Source organism: Nannobrachium achirus (genome assembly GCF_963921795.1).
Source record: "Nannobrachium achirus genome assembly, chromosome: 14".
Lineage (NCBI taxonomy): Eukaryota > Metazoa > Chordata > Actinopteri > Myctophiformes > Myctophidae > Nannobrachium > Nannobrachium achirus.
Window position 1 is genome coordinate 36,352,924 of NC_137821.1, and position 25,712 is coordinate 36,378,635.

General features: G+C 43.6%; 1 protein-coding gene across 1 annotated transcript; it reads right to left on the reverse strand.

Annotated features, from left to right (window-relative positions):
* Positions 1-362: 362 nt before the first annotated feature.
* LOC308298226 (circularly permutated Ras protein 1) lies at positions 363-25,695 on the reverse strand. Its single transcript, XM_080741787.1, has 20 exons — positions 24,258-25,695; positions 23,285-23,342; positions 22,582-22,659; positions 21,831-22,004; positions 19,282-19,353; positions 19,046-19,131; positions 18,396-18,614; positions 17,470-17,520; positions 17,141-17,230; positions 12,438-12,589; positions 12,261-12,342; positions 10,788-10,909; positions 10,428-10,512; positions 4,980-5,086; positions 4,262-4,374; positions 3,799-3,910; positions 2,547-2,687; positions 1,895-1,988; positions 1,748-1,798; positions 363-565 (listed from the first exon to the last, which is right to left on the reverse strand). The coding sequence occupies exons 2-20, from the start codon at positions 23,340-23,342 to the stop codon at positions 419-421; spliced, it is 2,034 nt and encodes a 677-aa protein (XP_080597913.1). The 5' UTR covers positions 24,258-25,695; the 3' UTR covers positions 363-418.
* Between the last annotated feature and the right edge of the window lie 17 nt (positions 25,696-25,712).

The following is a 25,712-nucleotide window of genomic DNA, read 5'->3' on the forward strand; positions in this document are numbered from 1 at the left end:
CACTGGTTCTGGATCCCAACCCTAGTCCCAATGTCATAAGAGAGTGATATCAAGTACCCGTGGAGAGGAGTACCTGGTATAGTTTGGGTTCCTTCATGCTTTCCACAAAGTCTTTCTGTTGCGTTTGACTCTGGCTTTCAGTCCATCTTCGTGTCCTACGCACATAGATTGTAACTGTTTCTTGAACTTCAGTGTGATTTCTATTCCTCTCTCTCTTGCTCTCCCTCTCTCTCCCCTGTGTTCTTGCTCTCTCTCTCTGCATCACCTCTGATCCTCTGAGAGTGTGCAAATGGAACCAAATGGAACCTTTAAGGGTCCATTTGGTTCCATTTGCACACTGAGTTACAGACCGGAAAGGGTCAGCTTGGTTTATTTAGGTGGGGACCACCCTGGGGGTCCCTAGTGGAGAACCACTGCTCTACATTGCCTCCATGGCTTCCCGTGACTTCTTGGTGCTGCCGCGCGCTTGACTGCTGCGCCTCTGCTGGCGCTGGAGGATGTTGTTGTTCACACTGCTGGCTCTCTTCATCTGGTACACCACCTTGGCTGCCTCGTCAGAGAGCACCTGGACACAGAGGAGACGAACCATGGTGAGAAATATTATGGTTGCTCTCGGGCAGAAACCTCTTATTACAATGAATTATACCCGGCTTGGTTGAATGCTTGATTCTGATTGGTCAAGCGCTGAAATCAGTGGTGAATTATAGGTGAATAATGACCGCTCCGCTCTATAATGCACCGTTGCCTAATCAACGGCTCAGCACCTGCTGCATTCAGGCTGCGCTGCATGAATTTAGTGCTGTATCCAACATGTCAGCTATGTAAACAAACACACAGTGTCATTTACAACTAAACGTTGCTCTCAAGAATGTTTTTAAAAATATTTTAAGCGAGAAATAGACGACGCAGTATCAGAAAATGGACTATTTGATCAGTTTGTTTTGATTTTATTGAGTACCTGGGTAATAAGCGGTATAACATCTCGCTCAGCAGTCATTATCGAGTGATAGGAGCCCTTCAGGTTGATATGCCACCTCCGACTATCGCGTTGGTGGCATATCAACCTGTCGCTGAGTGAGATGTTATCCCTTACTTACAATTTAGGCATTTAGCAGATGCTCTTAATCCAGAGCGACTTACAATAAGCAAGGACAGATTTAAACTTTTTATGTTTTTGCCAGCCGCTCCAACAACTGACCGAGCGTGTTTGTCCATACGTCTGCATGAGCACGTAGCCTCAACAGCTGCTCAAAGCACAAAAGTAGCAAAAACGGCAGATCTACAAGCTCACCATGTGTCTCAATGAGACACGCTTTGAGCTTGTAGATCCGTTATTTCTCTGTTCATTTGAGGTTTCCACCCGGCAGCGACGATATAGAACGGATATGAAAGCAGGCGACGCTGTGTCAAAAACAAATATCAATCCATAGGGGACGGGTGTCCGTGACCCGCTTGTATTGTTGCTGTAGGACAGTGGTTCTCAGGCAGCGACGCCCAAAATAATCATATTTGAACTGGGGACCCCCCCACCCTGACGAACACTAAGAGTTGAGGCATAACATTTTGTATAACAAAACATGCAACCCACAGGTTGAGAACCACGGCTGTAGGAGATATGTGGATCGCTCGTCATCATCCTGTCAGATGTTTATGTGTGTGTGTGTGTGTGTGTGTGTGTGTGTGTGTGTGTGTGTGTGTGTGTGTGTGTGTGTGTGTGTGTCTGTGTCTGTGTGTGTGTTGTACTCACAGCTGGAGGAGGAGATTGGCTGTTCTGAAGCGGTGCTTCTGCCTTCTCCCCCTTAAAAGAGAAAGACATGCACGTGTTCATGCTCGTGCACAAGTGTTCTCCAATTATCACTCGACTGATTGATGCATTCATTGACCGATTGATTACCTCAGACTCTGAAGTGAGGTTGTCACAGATGGTTGTCATGGTGTCAATCCAGTTGCCATAGATACACTCCTCTTTAGGGGCAGGCCTCTGCTCACTGTAGAGCACACGCACACGCACACGCACACACACACACACACACACACACACACACACACACACACACACCACAAGATTCTTTGACTAAAATGTATTTTGGCGGGCTTTGATGGCGTCGCAATGCCTGATTCTACAGTTGGTTGCATGCTGAAAATAGCGATAGCTTTCAGAGCGCAACACCTAGTGTCAACAAATTGTGTCATTGACAGAATATAAATGGAATTGCAAGCCATAAAATAATGCACGTTGCACTTGTCTTAAGTTATGTGGAAATACAGCAAATAAAACAGAGAAGTTATCAAGTAATGTCATTTTATCAACTGGCCCCTTGACATTTTTGTAATGTGGCCCACAGGTTCAGAAGTTTGAGTATCCCTGCCATAGTACTGATGACACGGAGGAGGGAACACGGCCCCAGCGTCCCCCGGCGGGAATCGAACCCACGACCTTCTAGCTGTGAGGCGACAGCACTACCGACAGCACGACCGTGCCCCTGTACACTGTCTGAGTTAAGGGGAGACATTGAAATTTGAAAGTTTGAGAAACACTGCCGTACCTGATGTCAGTGAGGAGGACCTGCTGGGCTTTGAGCTGCCTCTGGGCCTCATGCACCCTGCCCTCCATGGTGAGCCGGGCACACAGCTGGGCACAGTGGACCCCCAGCACCGCCATGTTCAGACTGCCCGCCCACACCCAGCTGCACAGAAACATATCGTCACTGTCAGGCAGAAACCTTGTATCTCCAAGTCTGTACATTTTTCGCAAAGCAAAGCCCTGCTTCATCATACAAGGCCGTCGCACAAAAGTAGTGAAAACAGCCGATCTACAAGCACACAACGCCTCGCGGTGCGAGGCGTTGTGTGCTTGTAGATTGGCTGTTTTCACTAGTTTAAATCATTTTAAAAATGATAAATACAAAACAAACGGTTTTGGACATACAAGGTTTCCACCCGACAACGACAATACAACAACAATCATTTAGACCAGTGGTTTTCAACCCTTTTCACATCAAGGTCCATTATTTATTCGGTGAGATTTAGCCTCTCAGACCAAAAATGTACAATATTTGTTATCGTTGGATAAAGATAACAAATTATACAATTCCATGCTGTATTGATGTGGTACCATAGGAGAGATAAAGGCCAACATTGACCAAAATAAAAACATTTCTACATTATCTAATTGTGTAGACTAAAAATAAATTAAGTATAATGCAAATGTTAATAATTGGAGTTATTATGTATACTTGGTTGCGCTTTTCCATGTCTTGGCACCGAAAGTAGAAGATTTAAAAGCTTGCGCAACGCAATGGGAGCTTGTAGATCTGATATTTTTGGTGCAAGACGCCAGGGTATAAATCACTGTTTAGTCTGCCAGTGAAGAGCTGAAACCTGCCTGTGGTTCAGAATGTTATTATAGTCAGGGAATATCATCAGAATATTATCAGGATTTATTTTCAGGTTTTATTAATATCCCCTGACTAATACTAATGACCACTGGATTCAGAGAGATCCAGAGAGAGAGAAAACAGACAGAAAATATGAAGTCCGAGAGAGGAGGACATTTAAGCGGGCAATGACACACCACCTGTGTTGTTTTCACGATGCTGTGTTATCATTCCTGTACAGTAACTTGTACAATGCTATTTTTAGTCTGTTATTGGAAGATGTTGACAATCCTGGCGCTCTCCCAAAATGTTAAGACATCCTGTACAGTGTACACAGTTGTTCACACTCACATGGTCATGCATGTGTGAGTGTCAGACAGCATGCATGCATACAGTACACTACACAGAAACACACACACACCTGGCGGTGGTAACTCTGCGTTGTTCAGTGATGATACGGGTGACTTTCTGTTGGTCTCTGGTCTTAAAACTCAACTGGAGCTGAAATGGCAGTCTGTCTCTCTGGAGGAAATCTTTTGGCGCGCACGCGCGCACGCACGCGCACATGCACACGCACACACACACACACACACACACACACACACACACACACACACACACACACACACACACACACACACACACACAATGAATTCCCAAACAAACAGATGCAAACTGATAATATATATCTGTGAATATTCTTATGGTCATATACAAAGGTTATTAAAGTGTTTGTGTGTGTGTGTGTGTGTGTGTGTGTGTGTGTGTGTGTGTGTGTGTGTGTGTGTGTGTGTGTGTGTGTGTCTGTGTGTGTGTGTGTGTGTGTGTGTGTGTGTGTGTGTGTGTGTGTGTGCGTGTGTGTGTGTGTGTGTGTTTTCTCGTACTTTCCGCGCTGTCCTCTTTAACGGCAAACTGGAAGGTGATCTCCAGTCCTTCTGTTACGTTCCCTATCTCTCTGACCAGCTTGTGGTTACTGTCATCCTCATAGGGAAAATACCTAGAGAGAGGGGGGGGGGGGGGTCATTGGAGAGGAAAAGGCAGAAGGAGAGAGAGAAAGAGAAATCAATAACCAGGGACGTGCAGAGAATGTTAAAGAGGCAGGGGATGACATTTCTAAAAGGGCCTTTTGGTGAAAATATCGAAAATAGAAGACCTCCAAGCTCACAGCGCGACGTGTTGTGAGCTTGGAGGTTGGCTATTTTCGATGCTTGATTTCTACACAGAGAGGGGAATTATTTCAAGATGTTGCATTCACGTTCAGGAGAGTTTGGACAAGGCTCTTGAATGGTATGGCATGGAATGAGGGCATTTGCATGTCTTTCACCATAGTAAAAACTGCATTCATGGTCTGGAGAGGGCACTTTTTTATACACGGATAAAGGGGCAGGGGCTCAAGCACCCTTTGATGTCTACAGTATGTGTGCACGTGCCTGTCAATAACTAATTGAGCATATTCACAAGTTGTATCTTGAGATAGGTAAGGGGGTTAGGTATTCTCAGTGGACATTACTAGAGACCACCACTTCTAGATGTCACAGTGACAACTGGCTGAGTCACACATGGCCGCTGTTTGCCACATTTCACTCAGTTGTCCTCACTCACATGCCATCCGGAGCTAGCAGAGTTAGCGTGACGCCCGTCGCCAGGATGTTGTCTGCCATGGCAGACTGGATCTCTGTAGCCACGGTGCCGATGTTGACGATGTTCACCTGTGTGCGGGCGAGAGACAATAGTTTTACCGGTGGACGGAAGTGATGGTGGTGAAATGACACACAAAACATCCGGAAAAAAGGTCAATGGGGAAAATCTAATTTAATCCTTTTTGGGTCATTGGTGGGATGACTTGGGGGTCACTTTCAACAAGCTTTTCTGCTTGAACATTTTCTAAAATATATATATATTTTGCCTAGAAACCTGATGAATCTGCCAGACAGCAAATACTGACCAGTCAGAAACGTATCTATGTTCTTTAGAATATACCTCAATAAAATGATATATTGAAAAACAAGGAACAAGGAAGTTCGTCTGTTCTGCCTGAAAAGAAAAGATTCCCAACACTTTCATAACACCAATTCCTGGCACAGACATTCGTTCATATCCTGTGTTTATGGTAGGTTGACTAACCAGAATTTCTCTCCATCAGCCATGCCTTGTTTGTATGTACTTAGCGGCCTTGTGTAAGCCTTTTTGGGCTTTCCTGCCTCTTCCTTGCACTTAATAAATGCTTTTGTATCGTTTTAAATGTGCCAAATAAAAAGTACAACCACAGTCTTCTACTGTTGGTCACTAGGAGCTGACCAGTACAACCACAGTCTTCTACTGTTGACCACTGGGAGCTGACCAGTACAACCACAGTCTTCTACTTTTGACCACTGGGAGCTGACCAGTACAACCACAGTCTTCTACTTTTGACAACTGGGAGCTGACCAGTACAACCACAGTCTTCTACTGTTGACCACTGGGAGCTGACCAGTACAACCACAGTCTTCTACTTTTGACCACTGGGAGCTGACCAGTACAACCGCAGTCTTCTACTGTTGACCACTGGGAGCTGACCAGTACAACCACAGTCTTCTACTGTTGGTCACTGGGAGCTGACCAGTACAACCACAGTCTTCTACTGTTTGTCACTGAGAGCTGACCAGTACAACCACAGTCTTCTACTGTTGGTCACTGGGAGCTGCCCAGTACACTGGAAGCTACTGTGACACTGTGGGGTCAGGTCTGTGTCTATGTAGTATGACAGGTCATGACTTGATCTGCATCTGAGACCTGTGGCACAGTGAGGTAACAGTAGGCCTGTGTAGTACAGTATGTGTACCAGCTGGTTTGTTGTACTCCTATAAGGAGATTAATGTGACGGCACAGTGTGTACCTCAGTGCTCTGTATCTGATTTCACCCCCACAGGTTCTTATTAGTAGGACAGTTTGTACTGCGCTAGAGTAAACGTCCTATCTGTGCAATCATACTGTACTGTAGGCAGACCAGCCCGATTAGACGCTCCCCACCCTCCAGAACAAAGACGCTGTTGTGTCAAGGATTTATTTATTATCTCTGCCAAGCCAAAGGCAGGGCCAATGTTATGTACTGTAGTTACGCCTGTGTGTGTGTGTGTGTGTGTGTGTGTGTGTGTGTGTGTGTGTGTGTGTGTGTGTCTGTGTGTGTGTGTGTGTGTGTGTGTGTGTGTGTGTGTGTGTGTGTGTGTGTGTGTGTGTGTGTGTGTGTCCGTTCGTAGCTAACGTCACAAACCGCTACAATATCATCGTAAGCGTTCCTGTACACGGCACACCAAACAATTGGTGAATTCCTAATCTCAGTCCCTGCTCTGTCCCTCCAAGCTATGGGATACATGTCCACCCCGCTGTTAAGTGCAGTGGTTGCCAATGTGGGGTCCAGGAACCCTCAGTTCCTTGAGGGGGTTCCAAATGGACCCTTATTACCGGTCTGTACACCGTATACTTTAGTTACAGGGGTCCTTGAAATTAAAAAGATAGAGAACAACTAGTTTTGTATCTACAAATTATCCATCTGGCATATGAGATCCTCACACCCCGCGGCTGCAGCCTACAGCTGTGCACCTCTATTGCATCCTAGTTGATCACCTGTGCATGTAAAACTATAGATTCTCCCGTTAAACCAACATTGTTCTTTTTTTTTTTTTTTATATAATTTTCATCCCACGATTTTGCAACCCATTTTTTTACCCAGTGCCAATTGTCTAATGTAATCCTGGGTGCTACACTCCCTCAGCCAACCTGGGGAGAGCAACGGACTGAGCTCATGCTTCTTTTCAGGATTACAATTCAAAGGTATCAAAAGTAGCAGATTGACAAGCTCAAAGCGTGTCAGTTCATGCCACGTTTCGAGCTTGCGGATCACTTTTGCATGACCATGTAGTATACTAAAGTAGGGCGTCAATTTACGGGAAAAAAAAGAGAAAAAAAAAGAAAAACATAACGAAAAAAGGAAATGGTTAGAATATCGATAAAAGAGTTTTCTGCCCGACAGTGACGATATACTAAACATATGATGTCAGCATGGCTTTCAAATCAGCCTTTCAAGCCTGTTTTCCCTCAACTTTAGATCAATGTGAGGCCTCCATTTGGTCCCACACATACAGTATATGGGAAAGTACATAAAAAAAAAAAAGAAAAAAAAGTGATTACAAAATCACCGGGGTGTTCAAGAAAGAGGAACGTGACTGTAATAATGCACAGTTCACAGAGTTCACAGAAAGATGATGAAACTCATTATGTGAATAATGTGATTTAATTGAATGAAAGGAACAAAATGATATGTGTACAATATCTGTGATGAAACAGGATATTGGTTGTTGTTCGGTCAAAGGATAGAGATGCATTAACTGGGTGAAGGGTCATTTAAATTGCAGAAGTAAATTGGTTACTTAGCAGACCGCAGTGATGCAGAAAATGAATCCAACCAATAACGCAATAGTCTGAGGTGCCGGCTACATGAAGCTGGATATTTCTGAATCTAGACATTTTTTGGTGCTGTTGGGGCTTGCAGCCACACAAAGCTGGATATTTCGGCCGTGAAACTGGATATTTCTTAATCCAGATAAATAAGTGGAGAGATTGAAAAATATCCGATTCACTGGATCCATGTAGACAGGGAACCCAGATATCTCTGAAGACTTTACTGTGTGTGTGCTTGTTAGACCTAGATATCTTTGTCGTGTGGACCTAGATATTTTTCTATGTGGATATCTGAAAAAACGGGATATATGAAATATCCAGCTCCGTGTGGACCTAGATATTTTTCTATGTGGATATCTGAAAAACCGGGATATATGAAAAATCCAGCTCTGTGTAGCCATGGCCTGAGAAAGCTATACATATACCGTCCCCTTCAGAAGGGACATTGGGCTCTCTACCCCAGCTGGAGGTCACACGCCAACAGGCCTCTAGCACTAATCTGACAGAGAAAGCCCCCGGAATTAACAATTTTAATTTTGTAAAATAAATGTATTCAGCTTTTTTACTATTTTGATTACCTGTATTATCATTATAGTGTAAAAAATTGATAAGATGATTTAGACTAAATTGGGAACATTGATATGTACTTTGAATTGTTCAGAGGATTGGTATTCTAAAATTATGTTGAATTCATACTTGACTTTAAAATATAAGCAACATTATGAACCATTAAGATTTGCTTCACTCTTAATATTTCTGTGTTGAAGCTATACATCTAAGGGTGGCCTAACTGGTTTGGGTATTGATTCAAAGTTAATTGCGACCGTAGGTCGCAGTTTAGTATGTGAACGGTCACATCTTGTCCATATGTATCTCTGTCTGTCTGTCACGCCTGACACTGTGGTTCTATGGGTTTGTCACTCTGACATCATGCTCTGACATCACTGTAATATCAGGGGAACCACTCTTTCCCTGATGTCATCAATATTAAGCCCATATCTAACAGGACTTCAAATGCCCATATATGGAGGCCACATCGGCCAGATACCACAATAACGGCTGGTTCTACAGGCAGAGATCTCCATGTATGGGCATAACAGGGTATGATGTCAGATGTCATAGACATCATAGGACTTTCACATAACGAATAACTGAGTAAGCATGTTTGGGCTCTCACAGCATACCTCCATAAACATATATGGATATGGATCTCCTTATATGGGTACCAGGGGTCTCTATACAGTATATGGGTAACTGGTCCGATATACATCACTGGCCAGATGACGAAGAATTGGCGTGACCTCGCCCTTTAGGGCGAGGTCGCATGTCGCCCTGAGGCGTCTTACTAGTATATAAAAGTAAAATAAATCATCCTAATTATCCTGGATACAAAATAGTTTTTCAAAATAGTAAAAAAAGGCAAAAAAAGTTTAGGGAGAAGCCACGGACTACTAAAACCTAATAAAATGGATAGCGTAACACAATCCTGTATAGGATAAAGTAAGTTATGAAACCAATAGAGCTTACTCTGAAGAGGAGTTAAGAGGCTTGCGTGTTTGCTCTCCAGTACATGATTCAAATAGTTTCAAGGATTATCAAGGTCAGACATGTTGTCCTACACGTTGTCTCTAATCTGTCCTTCTCTGAACTTTTGGCAAGATAGAACGAAGGTTTAGCTAACGACACAGGAATTTGGTCTATGATATGTAATATCTTCTAAACCGTAATAAACAACCTGGCATCTGTGCTATTCATTTAAAGTTGAGTCAGCAACGACAGAGTGACCTCAAAACAGTTGATGCCTTCTGAGTTCAGATCACGACTCACAGTAGCAGGGGAGGAATCTTGTATCTCCAAATGTATTATTTTCATGTTTTGTCATTATTGAATTCCCCATTTATGGGGCGCCCGCTGGCCTACTGGTCCAGGCGCATACCACTTAGGCATTGATGCCTGACGGCATCGCCGGTTCGATTCCCTATCCGGACGACCTTTGCCGCATGTGACTCCCCATCTCTCCCCCCATTTCCTGTCAGTCTACTGTCTTATCCAATAAAGGCATAAAAAGCCCAAAAAAAAAATCTAAAAAAAAAAAAAGAATTCCCCATTTATACGTTTTTGCATGACAGTGTTGTGCACAAGTACCAAAAATAGACGATCTACAAGCTCACAAGCTCAACAGAGAAGTTGCAGAGGAGCTAATTTAGATATTTTTTAAAAACAAAATTTGCAATTGAAAATGTCTGCCTACTGTATAATGACATGTACAGAATAGGGACGCCAGGTTTAAAGTGTGGGTTTTATAAATATTGAACCAATAAGAATATATCCACAACTTCCCAACGTCCCATCGTGCATTGCGCAGAAGGCAAGTGGGATTTCCGGTGTCGCAGGCAAGTGTGATCTACAAGCTCACAACGGTTGCATCTGCGACGCGACGTGAGCTTGTATGTCTGCTGTTAACCGGAAGTGTCCTGCAGATAATGCTACAGTAAAGTCTTGCGGAAACAGGTGGATATATTTTTAAAGATGCATATCTGTGTGTGCGTGTCTTTGCATCGTTCGTGCATGCGTGCGTGTTTGTGTGCTTGCGTGCGTGTGCACATGTCTCACCCGGCCCCCAGTACTGTCTGCAAGGAGGCCCACCTCTGCCAGCCGACAGTCTGTCCCTTCAAATGTCATGATTGATATGATCACCCTGAAAGACACATCAACATACTGCTGAGTACAGTATTTAAGCATTCACAATTTTGGTTTTGTTTGGTTTTGGTTTCTGAAAGAAAGTGTGTGTGTGTGTGTGTGTGTGTGTGTGTGTGTGTGTGTGTGTGTGTGTGTGTGTGTGTGTGTGTGTGTGTGTGTGTGTGTGTGTGTGTGTGTGTGTGTGTGTGTGTGCGCGCGCGCGTGTGTGTGCGTGTGTGCGTGTGTGTGTGTGTGTGTGTGTGTGTGTGTGTGTGTGTGTGTGTGCATCCTCACCCACTCTCAGCTGCCTGGTGAGCCAGCCGCCTGTAGAAGTACGAAGAAGACGAGGAGAAAGATGGGATCTGCTTCATTGCTCCCAAGCCGATGTTGGCTCGGCCGTCTGTACACAGAATCACCTGAGGACACAGATCCAACTCCATTACCCAGGATTCTGCATTCTAACTGTGCCTGTGTGACCTTATCTCACACTCGTGATATTCTTGATAATGAATGAATGAATATCCTTTAACTTTTTACGTTTCTAAGGACGTATATGTAAATAAACGCCTGTTAAGTATTGTTGTTTCAAAGGTGAAATATGACTCTTGGGTCTCTAAGGCATCAAGGTCTCAGTTTGTTAGTGTAAAATGCTGCCTGCTAGGTACCAGTAGGTACATTACTAACAATAACAAAATGTACAATATCTGACCTACAGAAAAATCTGAATTCAGGTCACAGACTCAAAGCATTGTTTTTAATATACAGGTAGAGCATTTCTTCTCCCCAAGTAGGCTATATATAGCCTACTTATGCGCCAGCAGAGCGTGCCATGAGGTGCGCTCACCACTGCCATCACCCCTGGCGATGCCAGTGACATCACCACTGGCATCACCAGGAATGCTGGTCCCTCATTGGCTGTTAATGATGAGGTTGCCAGAAATGCTGGTCCCTGATTGGGCTACGGGCTTAAACAAAGAAGGACACCGACATACATTCATACGCAGCCGAACGCAGTACTTGCACGCTCTGCTGGTGCAAGTAATACAAAAAAATATATATATCACCCTTCCCACCCGGGGTTGAACATAGCCAATTGTGATCGCAAGTATTCATGGGAGAATGGATCTCACACAGTGGCAAGAGTTGCTTTTTCTTTTTTTATTACATGTCAAGATTAGAAACAAACGTTTCGGCTATCCAGCCTTCTTCAGTGTATCTGAAACTGCAGGGTGACTGCTGTCTATTTAAAGGTGCTATGACAGGTGCCCAGGTAGACACCATCAATGCTAATCACCCTGTGAGGATGACACACATCGCACCTCCTGAATGGTGATGGCGCATCACTGATAGATGTGTAATAAGTTAACTCTGATTCTCATTAAATAAACAATAAAAAACTCTCAAGAAAGATTCAGAGCTCCGCTGCTGAATCTGTTGGCAACTCCCATTACAACTTGTAGAGTAGTTGTTGTTAGGAATGAAAACAAAGAGCTCCACCAGCAGAGGAGGGCTGAAGGAGAGTAAACGGGCCGACACCCGGTCTCTACGCGAGGAATATTTCTCCTTTTTTTTTTTGCAAATGGGTTACCCCGATTGGGTTCACAATGACGCCCGGTAAAGTCGGATGCACCGCGCTGGACTGGAACCCCTAGAATCCGCGTTGGTGGGCAGGTGTTTTCCCCCTGCACCACCTGAGCAAAGGGCAATACTGCTGCATTGTTGTGTTCATATGCCGCTCGTATGACAACATTAAAAGAACCCGCCTACCTTTGAGCCTGGGTACCGTGACGCCATGGCAACGGAGACCACAGCAGCCGGTCCGAGACAGGTGGCACCGTGATCTCTGAGCCTGGACAATGGATGGACATGGGGACAGGGTTAGAGACAGACAGACACACAGACAGACAGACTGTCTGAAAGACAAACGTGTTAGAACATACTCACTCTTTGACTCTCTGCAGGAGCGCTTGGTAGCACTCCGCTATACAATGTGGTGTGCCGTAGGCCGCGCCCTCTTGCCATATATGGTCGTAGTCAATTAGTGCCCAGTCCCTGAACCTCAGGGGTTCTCTGGTCCCGTCCCCATAAACCACCACCTGGACACATGGATGGACAGGAGGGGACATGGTGATTATGTGGTCGACATACTAACAATCATCCCTTCCACTAGAGTGCAATTTAAGCAAGGGGGTGCTTCAAAAACATTGTGGCAAATGGGCTGTCTGCACAGAAAAAAGTTTTCTTGAGCTTCTACACTAAATCCAACGTGCGGCATAAGAAAGGCATACGGCAGACATGCCGTAACATAGGAAAACAATGATTTTGCCGGCGATGCATTTCTAATGACGTGTGATTGTCCTAGCCTTAGATTAAGACGTTCATATTTAATCGATGCTGACGTTTTCACTCCACCAGCGTCTTTATGGACTGTCTAGCTGGAGGGTCAGCAAAGCAGTCTACGGGGCTCTTAACATGCACAAATGCTACATATAAGGTGCCAATGTCTTCTGGCAAATGTAGCAGGTGCTGTTGTGTTGAGCAAATAGACTAAGACTAGAGTATGATCATTGCACAATGGAAATGGCTGGTAACCATTCTGTGTTGCGATACAATATCTAGGTAAAAGGTCACATTGAACGTGACAGAGATGTAATCGCATTTACAGTAGTTTTCCCACAGTCTGTATGTACGTATGTGTGTGTGGTTACACACACACACACACACACACACACACACACACACACACACACACACACACACACACACACACACACACACACACACACACACACACACACACACACACACACACACACACACACACACACACACACACACACAATAGATGTTTACGTTTTGGTTCACTGATGATCTACTGTATGTGGTTTGGATGTATGTAACCTATGCTGAGTATGTAGAGTACGTTATAAGCATGCTTTTAGCACAGAGCCCCTCTATGAGTCCACTGAATAGGTTCACGATGCCAACCATGACAGGCTATGGTCTAACCCACTTTCAACCTAGCCGTCCCTATTTTAGGCATGACATTAAAGACATCATCTAACTATTAATTTAGCGAATGTCTGTCCGTCCGCCGTCTGACCGCTTGTCTGCATGCTTACATCACTGATACTAAACAGTGTCGCCACCATGGTAACAGTCATTTGCTAAAACAATGCCCAACATCAACAATGCCCAACTGACATCACTACAGTGCCCAAATTTGGAGATGACATCACAGACTAGCCTGGACACGGAACACCATACAGTATATGGGCGTAAAAGAGGGCCAGACAGACAGACGGATACAACGGGTATTGCACAACTGGACATCAATGGTGACCATTCTACCCAACTACATTCAATCCCTCATATAGGCTACTGTGCACACCCCCGGGCACAGGAATAGTAGAGAGGGTGTTCTGAAATCTTATAAAAATTTACTGAAACTGGGGGTTATAAAAGGTATAACTAAAAATATACTTTTTGATTCCATTCATCGCTTTGATAATGTTGAGTGAGGAAGTAATGACTCACTGATAACAATGGAAACAGACTCAGAGTTACAGAAGAAAAGGCTTCTGTCTCAAAGTCACAGTCACTGATTCATATCTGGATGTAAGACTAATGGGCGTAAGAAATGATGCAAGCTTCACATTCACAAATTTAAGTCTGAAAACTAGCTTGAGCAAACAATAACAGTGACTCAGTTATCAGTCATCAGGACTTGTATGTTGTTCAGGGCAAAAATATCTGAGAACGAATATAATCTTGATGAAGATTACTTCACTAAAAGGTTGAGACAGAAGACTGGATCATAATAACAATGGAACCAGACTTATTAAAAACACTTATCTCAATTAACATGAATCACAGGAACCATGAATCACAAACATAATTTTGATAACAGAAAATGAAAATGATGCAGTCATGATTCAAAGTCATCATGTCAGAAGACAGTCAAGAGTCAAGACACTGAAACAATGACACTTTTTGTTGTCAGAATAAATTGTCAGAAGATTTAACTATGTTTATATAAACTTAATCTCAACTTTTAAGGTTTGACCATCATAAGCCCTGCAGTGTACACTGTATTTTGTCATACAACAATTACCGGTAGTGAAAATAGCAAATCTACCATCTCGCAGTGTGATTTATTAGGCTTTAGAAGGAATGAATTCCCCTGTTGAGTTCTGAGAATGTCACAAAAGAATCTGAGAATACTTAGAATTCTGGGTCAGACAGAAACCTCAGAATGTCAGATAGGAACCTGAGGTCATATTATGCACTACAATAAAAATGTGCGAACATCTCTCACCTTCACTGACTTGTGGTGTGTGTGTGTGTGTGTGCGTGCGTGCGTGCGTGCGTGCGTGCGTGTGTGCGTGTGTGTGTGTGTGTGTGTGCGTGCGTGCGTGCGTGCGTGCGTGCGTGCATGTGTGTATACGCGTGCGTGCGTGCAAACTCTTTCACTCCATTCCATTCATTTTATTATCATCATTCATAGCATCATATACTAGCTACGGTATTCTCTTGCCGTTTTCTATGCTATGTTGTTAATGGAAAAAGGTGGTATTTGGATTCAGAAATCAGGGATATAGGGTAATGAAGCCAAAAGAGAGAACCACTGACCAAAGATTTTAGTTAAAAAATGTTTGCTTTAAAAAATATCCACCTGTTTCCGTGAGAATTTACTGTAGAATTATTTGTGGGATACTTCCGGAGAACAGCAGACATACAAGCTCACGTCGCGTCGCAGATGCAACCAATGTGAGCTTGTAGATCACTCTTGGCTGCGGCGCCGTAACTACCGCACTCCTTCTGCGCAATGCACGATGGGACGTTGGAAAGTTGTGGATACAGTACGGTTTTCAAATATTGTTTAAAATAGCAGATCTGCAAGCTCTGTGACGCGCTATGAGCTTGTAGATCTGCTATTTTTGGATAGCCAAAGTATAAAATGTCTCAAATTTGAAATGACACAGAGTCTTTCCCAGTTTGAATGGGTTAAATGTGATGTTGGAATCACGTGTTCCATTTTCTATGTGGAATTGTTACGTTGACCCACCCATAAATCAGTGAACTCTTTTGTTCCGAGAAAGCAAAGCTTGTTAGTCGAAGCTACTGACAGACAGGGCTGGTTGAGAACTTGAGAACTGCCGAAAGTCCTGCAGCAGTTGTTATACAGACGAGTATTGACAGCATAGCGTGTTCAGACATCATAATATACTATACCAGTGGGTGCCGTGGCACCCTAGGGTGTCGTGTGACGCAAGTCCAGGGGTGCAGAATATTTGGAATTTATCAATAGGTGTGCATTTCTGCATGTCAGCTGCAGTGATGTACAGTACATGCATTGTCTTTGAACTACCTGCCTGTGACAAATAACTGCAGTAATGAGTGGGTGGGCTCAGGCTAATTTAATGTTTTGTTTATTTGTTTATTATTGTGATATTTTATCTGCTTATTGTAAGTCGATTTGGATTAAAAGCGTCTGCTAAATGCCTAAACTGTAAACTGTAATTGCCAATTACTCATTTAGGCAGACAGCTCTGCAGTCAACTGCATCTAAAGAATGTCATTCTGCTATGCTGTCAACCTTCACCTATTTACCCGAATACTAAATGGGACACAGCATACGCACAAGGAAAAACTCTCTCTCTCTCTCTCTCTGTCTGTCACACACGCACGCACGCACAGTCGCACACACAAACGTACGCACACACACTGGGTAGTACAGTCAGTCATTCTCGTCATTCTAGTGTTGTAGTATGCGAGTCAATGACTCGTCTCTAGTCAGGACTCGAGTCCAAATTTTCATTGACTCGTCTGTGACCCTAGAAGAGTTACTTAAAGTGGTTAAACGAATTACGATACGACTGTACATTAACACATTCAGCAGCCGGGGACCTCCTGGAACCCCTTCAAGGACTCCTGGGGTTCCCTGGTCCTTACTTTGAGAACCACTGTTCTACATTACCCCCCCCCTCAAACAAACATCATGCTCTGAAAATGCACGCGGCGCACACACCCACCTGTCAGCCGTTCTGTTGACGTGTAAAACCATTTTAGACCTGGAAAGCAACTGTGTCACTTTAGATTTCAACCGCTATTCAAAAATAGCAGATATACAAGCTCATCGGTGCCGCGCTATGAGCTTGTAGATCTGCTATTTTTGAGAAAATCCAGAAAATCTGTGCAAGTCCTTGAATAATGAATACAGTATATATATTTTTGAAAGCGAACATTTGTAACACAAATCTTTCTTTCTTGGGGTCCCTGGGAAAGAAGTATTTTGAGATGGGGAGTCCCCGGTCAAATACATATAATTCAAGGGGTCCCTGACATTAAAGAGTTGGACCGTTTTAGAAGACATTTATGGCCCTCTTAAGTCTGACGTCATTTTGTAGGCGGAGACAAGTAGGCGCTGGCATATTGACAATAGAACTCCTTGCCCCCAGTGAGCGGGGCGGGGGGAGTCTGTCGACTACAAAATGACGTCACGGCTTAAAAGCCCCATAGAATCGGCCTCAGGTCTAAATGGGTTATTGAGTGGACAAATTGGTGGGCCAATGTTTTCAAGATGTTTCAAGTGTGTCCTGATCCAGAGAAAAGTTTGCGGACCACTGTCCCTCCATCCTATATACCTCGTCATTGAAGGTCACCAGCGCCACTCTCCTGTGAGGGGAGCTCTGGAGCAGAGACTGTAGCGCCCTCTGGAGGGCATCCTGGATACCCTGAAAACACAACAAGGGGTCAGTTTAGCATTATGACGCAAAACATAACACGTCTGATTGTCTGGCAGATGTCTGTTAAAATGGTATATAACAGAACAACATATCATTTATATCAGCATATAAACACACACGTGTGTGTGTGTGTGTGTGTGTGTGTGTGTGTGTGTGTGTGTGTGTGTGTGTGTGTGTGCGTGCGCGTGCGTGCATGCGTGTGTGTGCGTGTGTGCGTGTGCGCTCACCTGTAGTCTGGATATGTAGGTTGCCGACCTCATGCTGTTGCCGGAGGTAACCTGATGACAGCAAGGAGAATTGTGAGGTGAGAGTTACAGGCTTCACAGTGCACTAGGATCAACATACTGTTACATACACATTCTGTACCAATACACACGCACAGTCGCGTGTCTATTGGTACAGACACCAGTGTTCAACAAAGTATAAATCAGGAATGATTCCAACCCTTATCCCATAAACCTAAACTCTAAAATGTCTATTCCTAATCTCAACCTAACTTTTGGAAAACCGCAATTTTCTCTTGTTAGGACCAGGGAAATAGTCCTCACAATGTCTATTTCTCAAGTTCTTCTATGCTTACAGTATGAGGACATTTTGCCCTCACAAAGCAGACCTCCAAGCTCACAACGCACAGTCGCAGGCGTGACGCGTTGTGAGCTTGAAGGTCAGCTATTTTCGGTGCTTGATACCACACTGAACTAAGCATAATCAATTTCTTTCATCATAGTAAAAACTGCATTCATGGTCTGGAGAGGGCACTTTTTACAGACGGATAAAAGGGGCAGGGGCTCAAGCCCCCTTTGATGTCTATGTGTGCACGTGCCTGCATAACACACACCTATACACACCTCAGTAGTGACACTCATGCTCCCAGAGATGTCCACACAGAACACTATCACACTGTATACACACCTCAGTAGTAACACTCATGCTCCCAGAGATGTCCACACAGAACACTATCACACTGTATACACACCTCAGTAGTAACACTCATGCTCCCAGAGATGTCCACACAGAACACTGCTGTATACACACCTCAGTAGTGACACTCATGCTCCCAGAGATGTCCACACAGAACACTACTGTATACACACCTCAGTAGTAACACTCATGCTCCCAGAGATGTCCACACAGAACACTACTGTATACACACCTCAGTAGTGACACTCATGCTCCCAGAGATGTCCACACAGAACACTATCACACTGTCCTCCAGGTTCTGGTAGTCATCGTCCACCGGGGTGGGCAGGTACAGCACGTCTCGGCCCCTGGGGCCCCGAAACGCGCCCAGGCGAGGGCCTAACCTGGAGGGGTCCGCAGAGCTGTCTGGGGAGAGAGTGTTCTCTTTACCGCAGAACTCACACAACCACACCTGCAGGAGAGGAGAGTTTTTTGATTGACTGAATACTTTATTAGCAGTTTGAAAAAAAAAAAAAAAAAGCACAGGAAAGTACAGTTCAATACAAGGTCTTCTAAGGGTCGATTCATACTCCACTTTTAGAGCCTAATTTATTTCGGTTCGGCTCTGTCTAAACTATGATATGGTGTCATTCAGAGGATCGGGGGCGGCGGGTAACGTCATTATTTCGGCTCTGAATGACGCCATATCATAGTTTAGACAGAGCAGAACCAAAATAAATTAGCCTCTAAAAGTAGAGCCTATAAAGAGGATTAAACCCAAGAAAGCCAATGGCTTGTTTCCATTGGAGTCCTTTGTACTCGTGACATGGTCGGAAAACAAACGTAAGACAGAACTCCTGAAGCATGCGAAATGAAACAAGATATGGATGAATTTAAACTCACATTGATCTGTAGGGAACTCACAGACGACAAGGCAGCACTACATTTCCCACAAATCACCGGGCGCTGACAACTCTGGAGACCTGAGGCTGAGCAGTCGAAGAAGAGAGTGGTAAGTGGAGAGTGCAGTAAGTGGGTGTGCATACAAGTGTGTGTGTGTGTGTGTGTGTGTGTGTGTGTGTGTGTGTGTGTGTGTGTGTGTGTGTGTGTGTGTGTGTGTGTGTGTGTGTCACTCTCACCTTTGCTGGTGTCCACCAGTTTTCCAACACTGAGGGAGACCACATTCACGTTGGCCCTCAGCCTGCTCTGCCCTTCATGGAGACATGGACGGAACATTAGAATGCATGGATGATAGCTGAGCGAACCCAAATAACTAACCGAATGGAGGACCATACGATAATATATTTTGTATGTCATCACATACAAGTGATAAATACCTGACTGAGCTTTGCGAGCGGATGTACTGTACTGTATGTTGTGTTTGCATAATGCAGTCATGATGCAATACTGTGTGGAGGGCTGGCCAGACAGTCCCTACTATGTGTGCATGGTGGGCCTCTGCATGGTACAAGGTTAGTTATACCTGCTAACATGAGCAATGATGTCCTTGAGAGGGCACACAAGGGCCACCAGGGGGTGGACAAGTGCAGAGAATGTACTACGACTTGAACTTCAAATGATAAAGGAACTAGAAATGTGCAATTCTGGGAAATTGCATGTGTGGTTGCGTACATATTGTGATGTCACGTGAAGCTTGACCCAATCCTCAAATCCATTGTATTGTCCAATCAGAAAAGGGACAGAAAATGTCCTTTGAACTCAAAGGACTTTTTGAGGCGTTTTGGGGTTATTCTAGATGAAATAATAAAGTTGGACAAGAACTATTGTCTGGTTGCTCTGTAGGCAACCATTATAATAAAAAAAAAAGCAATGTAAAAGAACCTCTGATGCCGCCAAAACTAGGAGCAAACGTATTCACTATAAGACACAGTAACTATTGTATTATTTATTATTTACTAGTGGTACTGGTAGATTCTTTCTCTGGCTATATTGAAATGGTGCACAGATGACATTGTTCACCGGAAGCTTGCACGGCACGGCATTGACTATGACGGTAGAATGTCACTACCTGGGTAGTTTTTTTTTATTATATTGCATCAACTAAGAACTGTTGACTCATATGGATACGAAGAATCAACTGACGGCGACATGTTAATGTTACGGCCGCCGAGTCACTTCCCTGACAACATCGCAGAGACAGTTTGTTTATTTTTGGACCACCATGATATCAGATGATTTTAAGATGACCCCATAGAGAAAAACTACTTCTGCAGAAGTCGTCTCAGGGACAGTCCCCAGTAACAATATCTTAGTAATACGCCTGCTGTCATGACAATGAGGAGAGGGCAGAGAAATAAAAAAAGACAGAGACTTGATTACTCAAATCCGAGCTTCCTTATTCTGGGTATCATAAGCAAACATTCTGCAGACACAGCAGATTCACACGTTGTGAGCTTGCAGATTCGCTATTTGCGGCGAAAAGATTTGGTGGGAGCCTATGTGTGCTCTTTCACAGAGTTCTCTCGCTGACAAATGAAGACTACTTTGAGTTTAGCACAGGGGTCTCAAACTCAATTTACCTTGGGGCCGCTGGAGGCAGAGTCTGGCTGAGGCTGGGCCGCAGCCTCAGCGCACATGCACGCGTGTGCAGCTCGTGCACATGCTCTAATAAAACAAATGAGTGCATGTGCACTAATTTGTTTTATTATTATACTGTAGTTTCATACCAGTCTAACAACTTCTGTATCTATCTCCCCATCAAAGAAAAAAAAAAGAAAATATCCAATCTTCTCAAATGTATTTTCAATTTTTTAACACAAAATAAGATGAACAAGGACCCTGGTGTAAACAAGTTGTGTTTAACTTATGGAACATGTACTGTAGTGTTAACTGTACTATATTATTAACTGTTTTGAGGTTCATATAAAACTCGTGGGCCGCACTAACATTAAACTTTCATATTAAGGTGGGGGGCCGCAAATGGCCCCCGGACCGCCAGTTTGAGACCCCTGGTTTAGCATATCGTCGTTGTCGGGTGGAAACCTTGTATGTCCAAACCGTTTGTTTTGTATTTATCATTTTAAAAATGATTTAAACTAGTAAAAACAGCCCATCTACAAGCACACAACGTGCAAGGCGTTGTGTGCTTGTAGATCAGCTGTTTTCACTACTTCTGTGCGACGGCCTTGTATGATGAAGCAGGGCTTTACTTTGCCAAAAAAAACGTACAAATCTGAAACTTGGAGATACGAGGTTTCTGCCCGACAGTGAGGATATGGACTCTACGCTTGCACAATATGCCCGACAGTTACTATTCCAAGGTGGTGACACAGAACCAATCGCATCATCAAGTTAAATGCCAAACTGATAACATTAAACCACATCCCCCTTACGTTTAACTCCAAAGCAAACCTAGCTGTGGCTTCTGCTCAATTCCGTTAACTCAGTGGTTCTCAAAGTGGATTCCAGGGACTCTGTGGGTTCCTTTGTGGGAGGGGTCTAAATTGACCCATACAAGTCTGTAACTCTGACAAGCAGTACAAATGGAACCAAATGAACTGACGGGTTCATTTGTTTCCATTTGTACACTGTCAGATTTAAGGGGAGACCTTGAAATGTTAAAGTGTGAGAAACACTGCGTTAACGCACAGTTAAATCAGACGGACAAACAGACAGACAGACAGACAGACAGACAGACAGACAGACAGACAGACAGACAGAGGCTCACCTTTAGAAGGTAGAGGGGGAACGAGGGTGGAGCGAGGAGGAGGTGCGGGCGGTGCAGAGGGAGGGGGTGGAGGTAGGAAGGAGGGTGGAGGAGGGATAGTGGTGGAGGACCGCCGCGCCTGTTTCTGGGGAATAGTGTGTCGAGGGGGCAGAGGTGGAGGGACAATCCCTGGCTCTGAAAAAATGAAAATAAAAAGACTTATCTACTTATTTTTGACAGGTTTACCACCTGCTCCCCTTTATATTACATTGTAAATAAAATACATAGTTAACAGGAAACATAATATAAGCACAACATACGTATGATGAACAAGTGACTTGCAACTTACTGTGTGTGTGTATGGGTGGGTGGGATGACGGAACATAATGGAAATAATTTGGGCACATTCAGTCGTTCTCTGGTAATAAGATTTGCTTTGTGGTTTGCACTATGGACTGTATGGTGTGTGTGTGTGTGTGTGTGTGTGTGTGTGTGTGTGTGTGTGTGTGTGTGTGTGTGTGTGTGTGTGTGTGTGTGTGTGTGTGTTTCACAGCTTCCTACACTATCTGACTTTTCTGTCCATCGTTCTTAAGCATATGCCTATTGCCTACCCTACATGCATACACACACACAGGCTGAGAAAAAAAAGCGTTTTCCTGTTTCCAACAGCAGCTCACCACACATACAAATAACAGTTCAGAGAGAGAGAGAGAGAGAGAGAGAGAGAGAGAGAGAGAGAGAGAGAGAGAGAGAGAAAGAGAGCGTAACCTACCTGCTTGAAGTAAAACAGACGTTCTGTTGTCATATGGATGCTCATTCACAGACGGTCTGGGACAAACACTGGTGTATGCTGGGAAAAAGGAATTCATTATTAACTCAGCCTCTCATCACAAATGTGTTAATACTAAAAGGATGTAGGGAATGATCAGCGTAATTTGCTCTGGCGAGCGCTTAACGTGATGGCTTTATTGTTCATATCAGAGACTGTGGGTGTGGGAAGAAATTATATTACAAATACTGTACGTGCTAAAGCCAATTATCCACCTAAGCGCCATGTTGGTTGACCGGGAACCAACAGGGATATTTACGTGGGTCTTCCTCCTTTTTCGCCCCTTCTACACCTAATTTCGTCTGAAAATAGTCCAGAGCTTGTAGATCTACTACTTTTGCTGAATGGTCGCCTATTGTGACGTGCACAGAAGAGGAACCGTCAATATCATTTTATACCATAAATAGTCTCTGTCGGGTGTAAATATGTCCAAAACTGTTACTTTTAAGGATACAAATCCAGACAGCAAAAGTAGCAGATCTACAAGCTCGAAACGTTGTGCGACACTGAAGTATGATCAAGTAAGGGCCGGGGGTTAGTTTATCGTGAACATTTTGAATATGGAGGTAGAGGGTTCTGCACGACAGCGACGATTTATTGTATAAAGGGATGTGATCTTTATGAGAGCACTAGGATTTATATTTACCTGCATTAATGCTCTCAGGTCTCCAGTTACACACCACATGACTGCAGGCAAACTCCATCTGATAGAGAGAGAGTGGAGGGAAGGGAGGGAAGGAGAGAAGTGGAAGAAGAGAGGGAAATATAAACAGACATTGACAGAGAGTGAGAGATAATAACAAAACATGGCTATTTTCTAGGCCAAGATATGAGAACACAATCAATGGCTAATTTAGAGACTGGAACATGCAACAAACCACCGTATATATAAACAAATACATCATTAATTATTGCTATACACATTAATAAATGTGTGTATGTATGGTGATAGTAGGCTGTGTAATCAAATGATACAGGTGCATATATAAATTATGTATGTGGATATATTAGGTCAAGAATAAGTTTTCGACCAAGAGCTCTTTCATGGTTCAAGGTCTCTTCTTAGAGACAGACGATGAGAGAGTTAGAGGAAGAACAGTGAGATCAACTTCCTGGTGGTTTGCTATGCGTTGTTGGCGTTGAACATATATAACCACATGTTTTGGTTGAACAGGTCTGTAGAACAGGTGGCCCGATGAAACCGTGCATAAAATCATTTCCTGTGTGAAACTACGTAATGTGGAAAACACTGGGGCTGCAACCGCTCTTCTGACTTATCGATTTAATAAAATGATCAACACTGGTCCCCAAAATGAGTTAAAATCAGCTTAGTTTGGCTATTAAAGAAGCACCGTTTTTGTTATAATGTAGGTCGGAAAATGTATTCAAATGCTGGCCCTCATGTGGTTCTGGACACACAGTACAACATCTCTGAATTCCAGGTCAGGTATCTAAAAAGGCAATTATAACTGAACAGAAGTCAAAGTGACCAGTGGCAGTAACATGTATAAGTCATTAGTCATCAGTGAGTGTACACAGTATGTACTGGATCTGTCACAAACACACACACACACACACACACACACACACACACACGTAAAATGTATTTTCCTACTTACTGCATTTCAGATGATCAGTTTCTAACGTCTCAGTTTTGAACATCAGCTCTCAGAGAATCTGAAATTCTTGGATGGTTACAGCAGGTCCACACACACTTCAAGACAGTGATCGTTTACCGTTGGCGTGGTCTCTGTACTGTTGCACCACCAGTGTGTTTCTCTCTCTCTCAGCCTACGTCTCTGAGGTGTGTGTGTGAGAGACTGATCTGATCAAAGTCTGATCTGTGCGAGATGTGTGTGTCAGGAAGTCAATGAGAGCTCAGAGGTTGTGAGACGAGAGAAGCGAGAGAGAAACTAAAATCAGAGTCGAGAGAGAGAGAGGGGGGAAGAGAGAGAGTGTTGAAATAAACACATGCATGACATTATTGAGAAGTAGACTTAAAATTTGCACCATTGGGGAAAATATGCAAAGACGAGGGAGAAAATGATAGCAGTGACTCAAAACAATGTACAGTATATGTGGGTGGATTTAATTTTTTACCACCCAAAAAAGCAGGTGCGTGCGTGCGTGTGGTAGTGGGGGGGGGGACAAACACATTTCATAGTGACGTTTATTTTATTAACCATAATTACAAAGATTAGTGGATTTGTTTTTCTAGCAACGAATACATCTTTATTGTAAAAAAAATTTTAAATGGAAAAACAAACGCAATCATTTTGTCTGTGAATGACATACCGTACCAGTACAAGGTAAAAGGTATTAATGAATGTCATGGAAGTGTTAATGTTAAACTTAAAACTTCTCAGTTCAAATGCCCTCATCATTACCATTTTGTGTAGAACTGCAATAATGATTTCTACAATAAATTAATGAGTAAATTAAATAAATGTAAATGTTCATCTGAATTTATCTGAACACACAGGCATCTTGAAAGTGCTTAGCATTTGTGTTTTTGTGAATAGTGTACTATTTTTAATATTGTTTTTTACGGAGTGGCTCTGTATAGGCAAGCTGTCTATAAGAGTGTTGTCTATGAATGTGTCTGTTTCACATCAGGGTTTATGTCTCAATGACATGATCACCATTCAATATCCCTTGCTTAACCGTCACAGTGAGAGTGTATTATCTTATGGCTACGTAAGGCCTACCTTACAGTACACAGCAATTCAACACCGAGGTCGATTACCCAATGTGTTCTGAATCAGTAGTTCTCACACTTTCAAGATAAAAAGAAAAAGAAAAACTAAAATAGCAGATGTACAAGCTCACAGCGTGGCACGAAGTGACGCGCTGTGAGCTTGTACACCTGCCATTTTTGAATAGCCAACGCTAAAATCTAAAATGACACAGATGCTTTCCCGGTTTGAATGGGTAAAAGAACAAAATGATCTACAGCAGGGGTCTTCAACAGGGGGTCCGGGACCCCTAGGGGGTCCACAGAGTTACTACAGGGGCTCCTCCAAATCTTCCAATACTTTTTAACTCGATCCCTAGTGTCCATATTCTGAGAACTG

Coding starts and splice junctions, on each gene's coding strand:
- LOC308298226 (XM_080741787.1), bottom strand. CDS start 23,342: ATGGAGTTTGCCTGCAGTCATGTGGTGTGTAACTGGAGACCTGAGAGC. Junction 10,910..12,260: donor CACGGTACCCAGGCTCAAAG/GTAGGCGGGTTC, acceptor CTGTGTCCTCAG/GTGATTCTGTGTACAGACGG. Junction 2,688..3,798: donor CGCAGAGTTACCACCGCCAG/GTGTGTGTGTGT, acceptor GTTTCTGTGCAG/CTGGGTGTGGGCGGGCAGTC.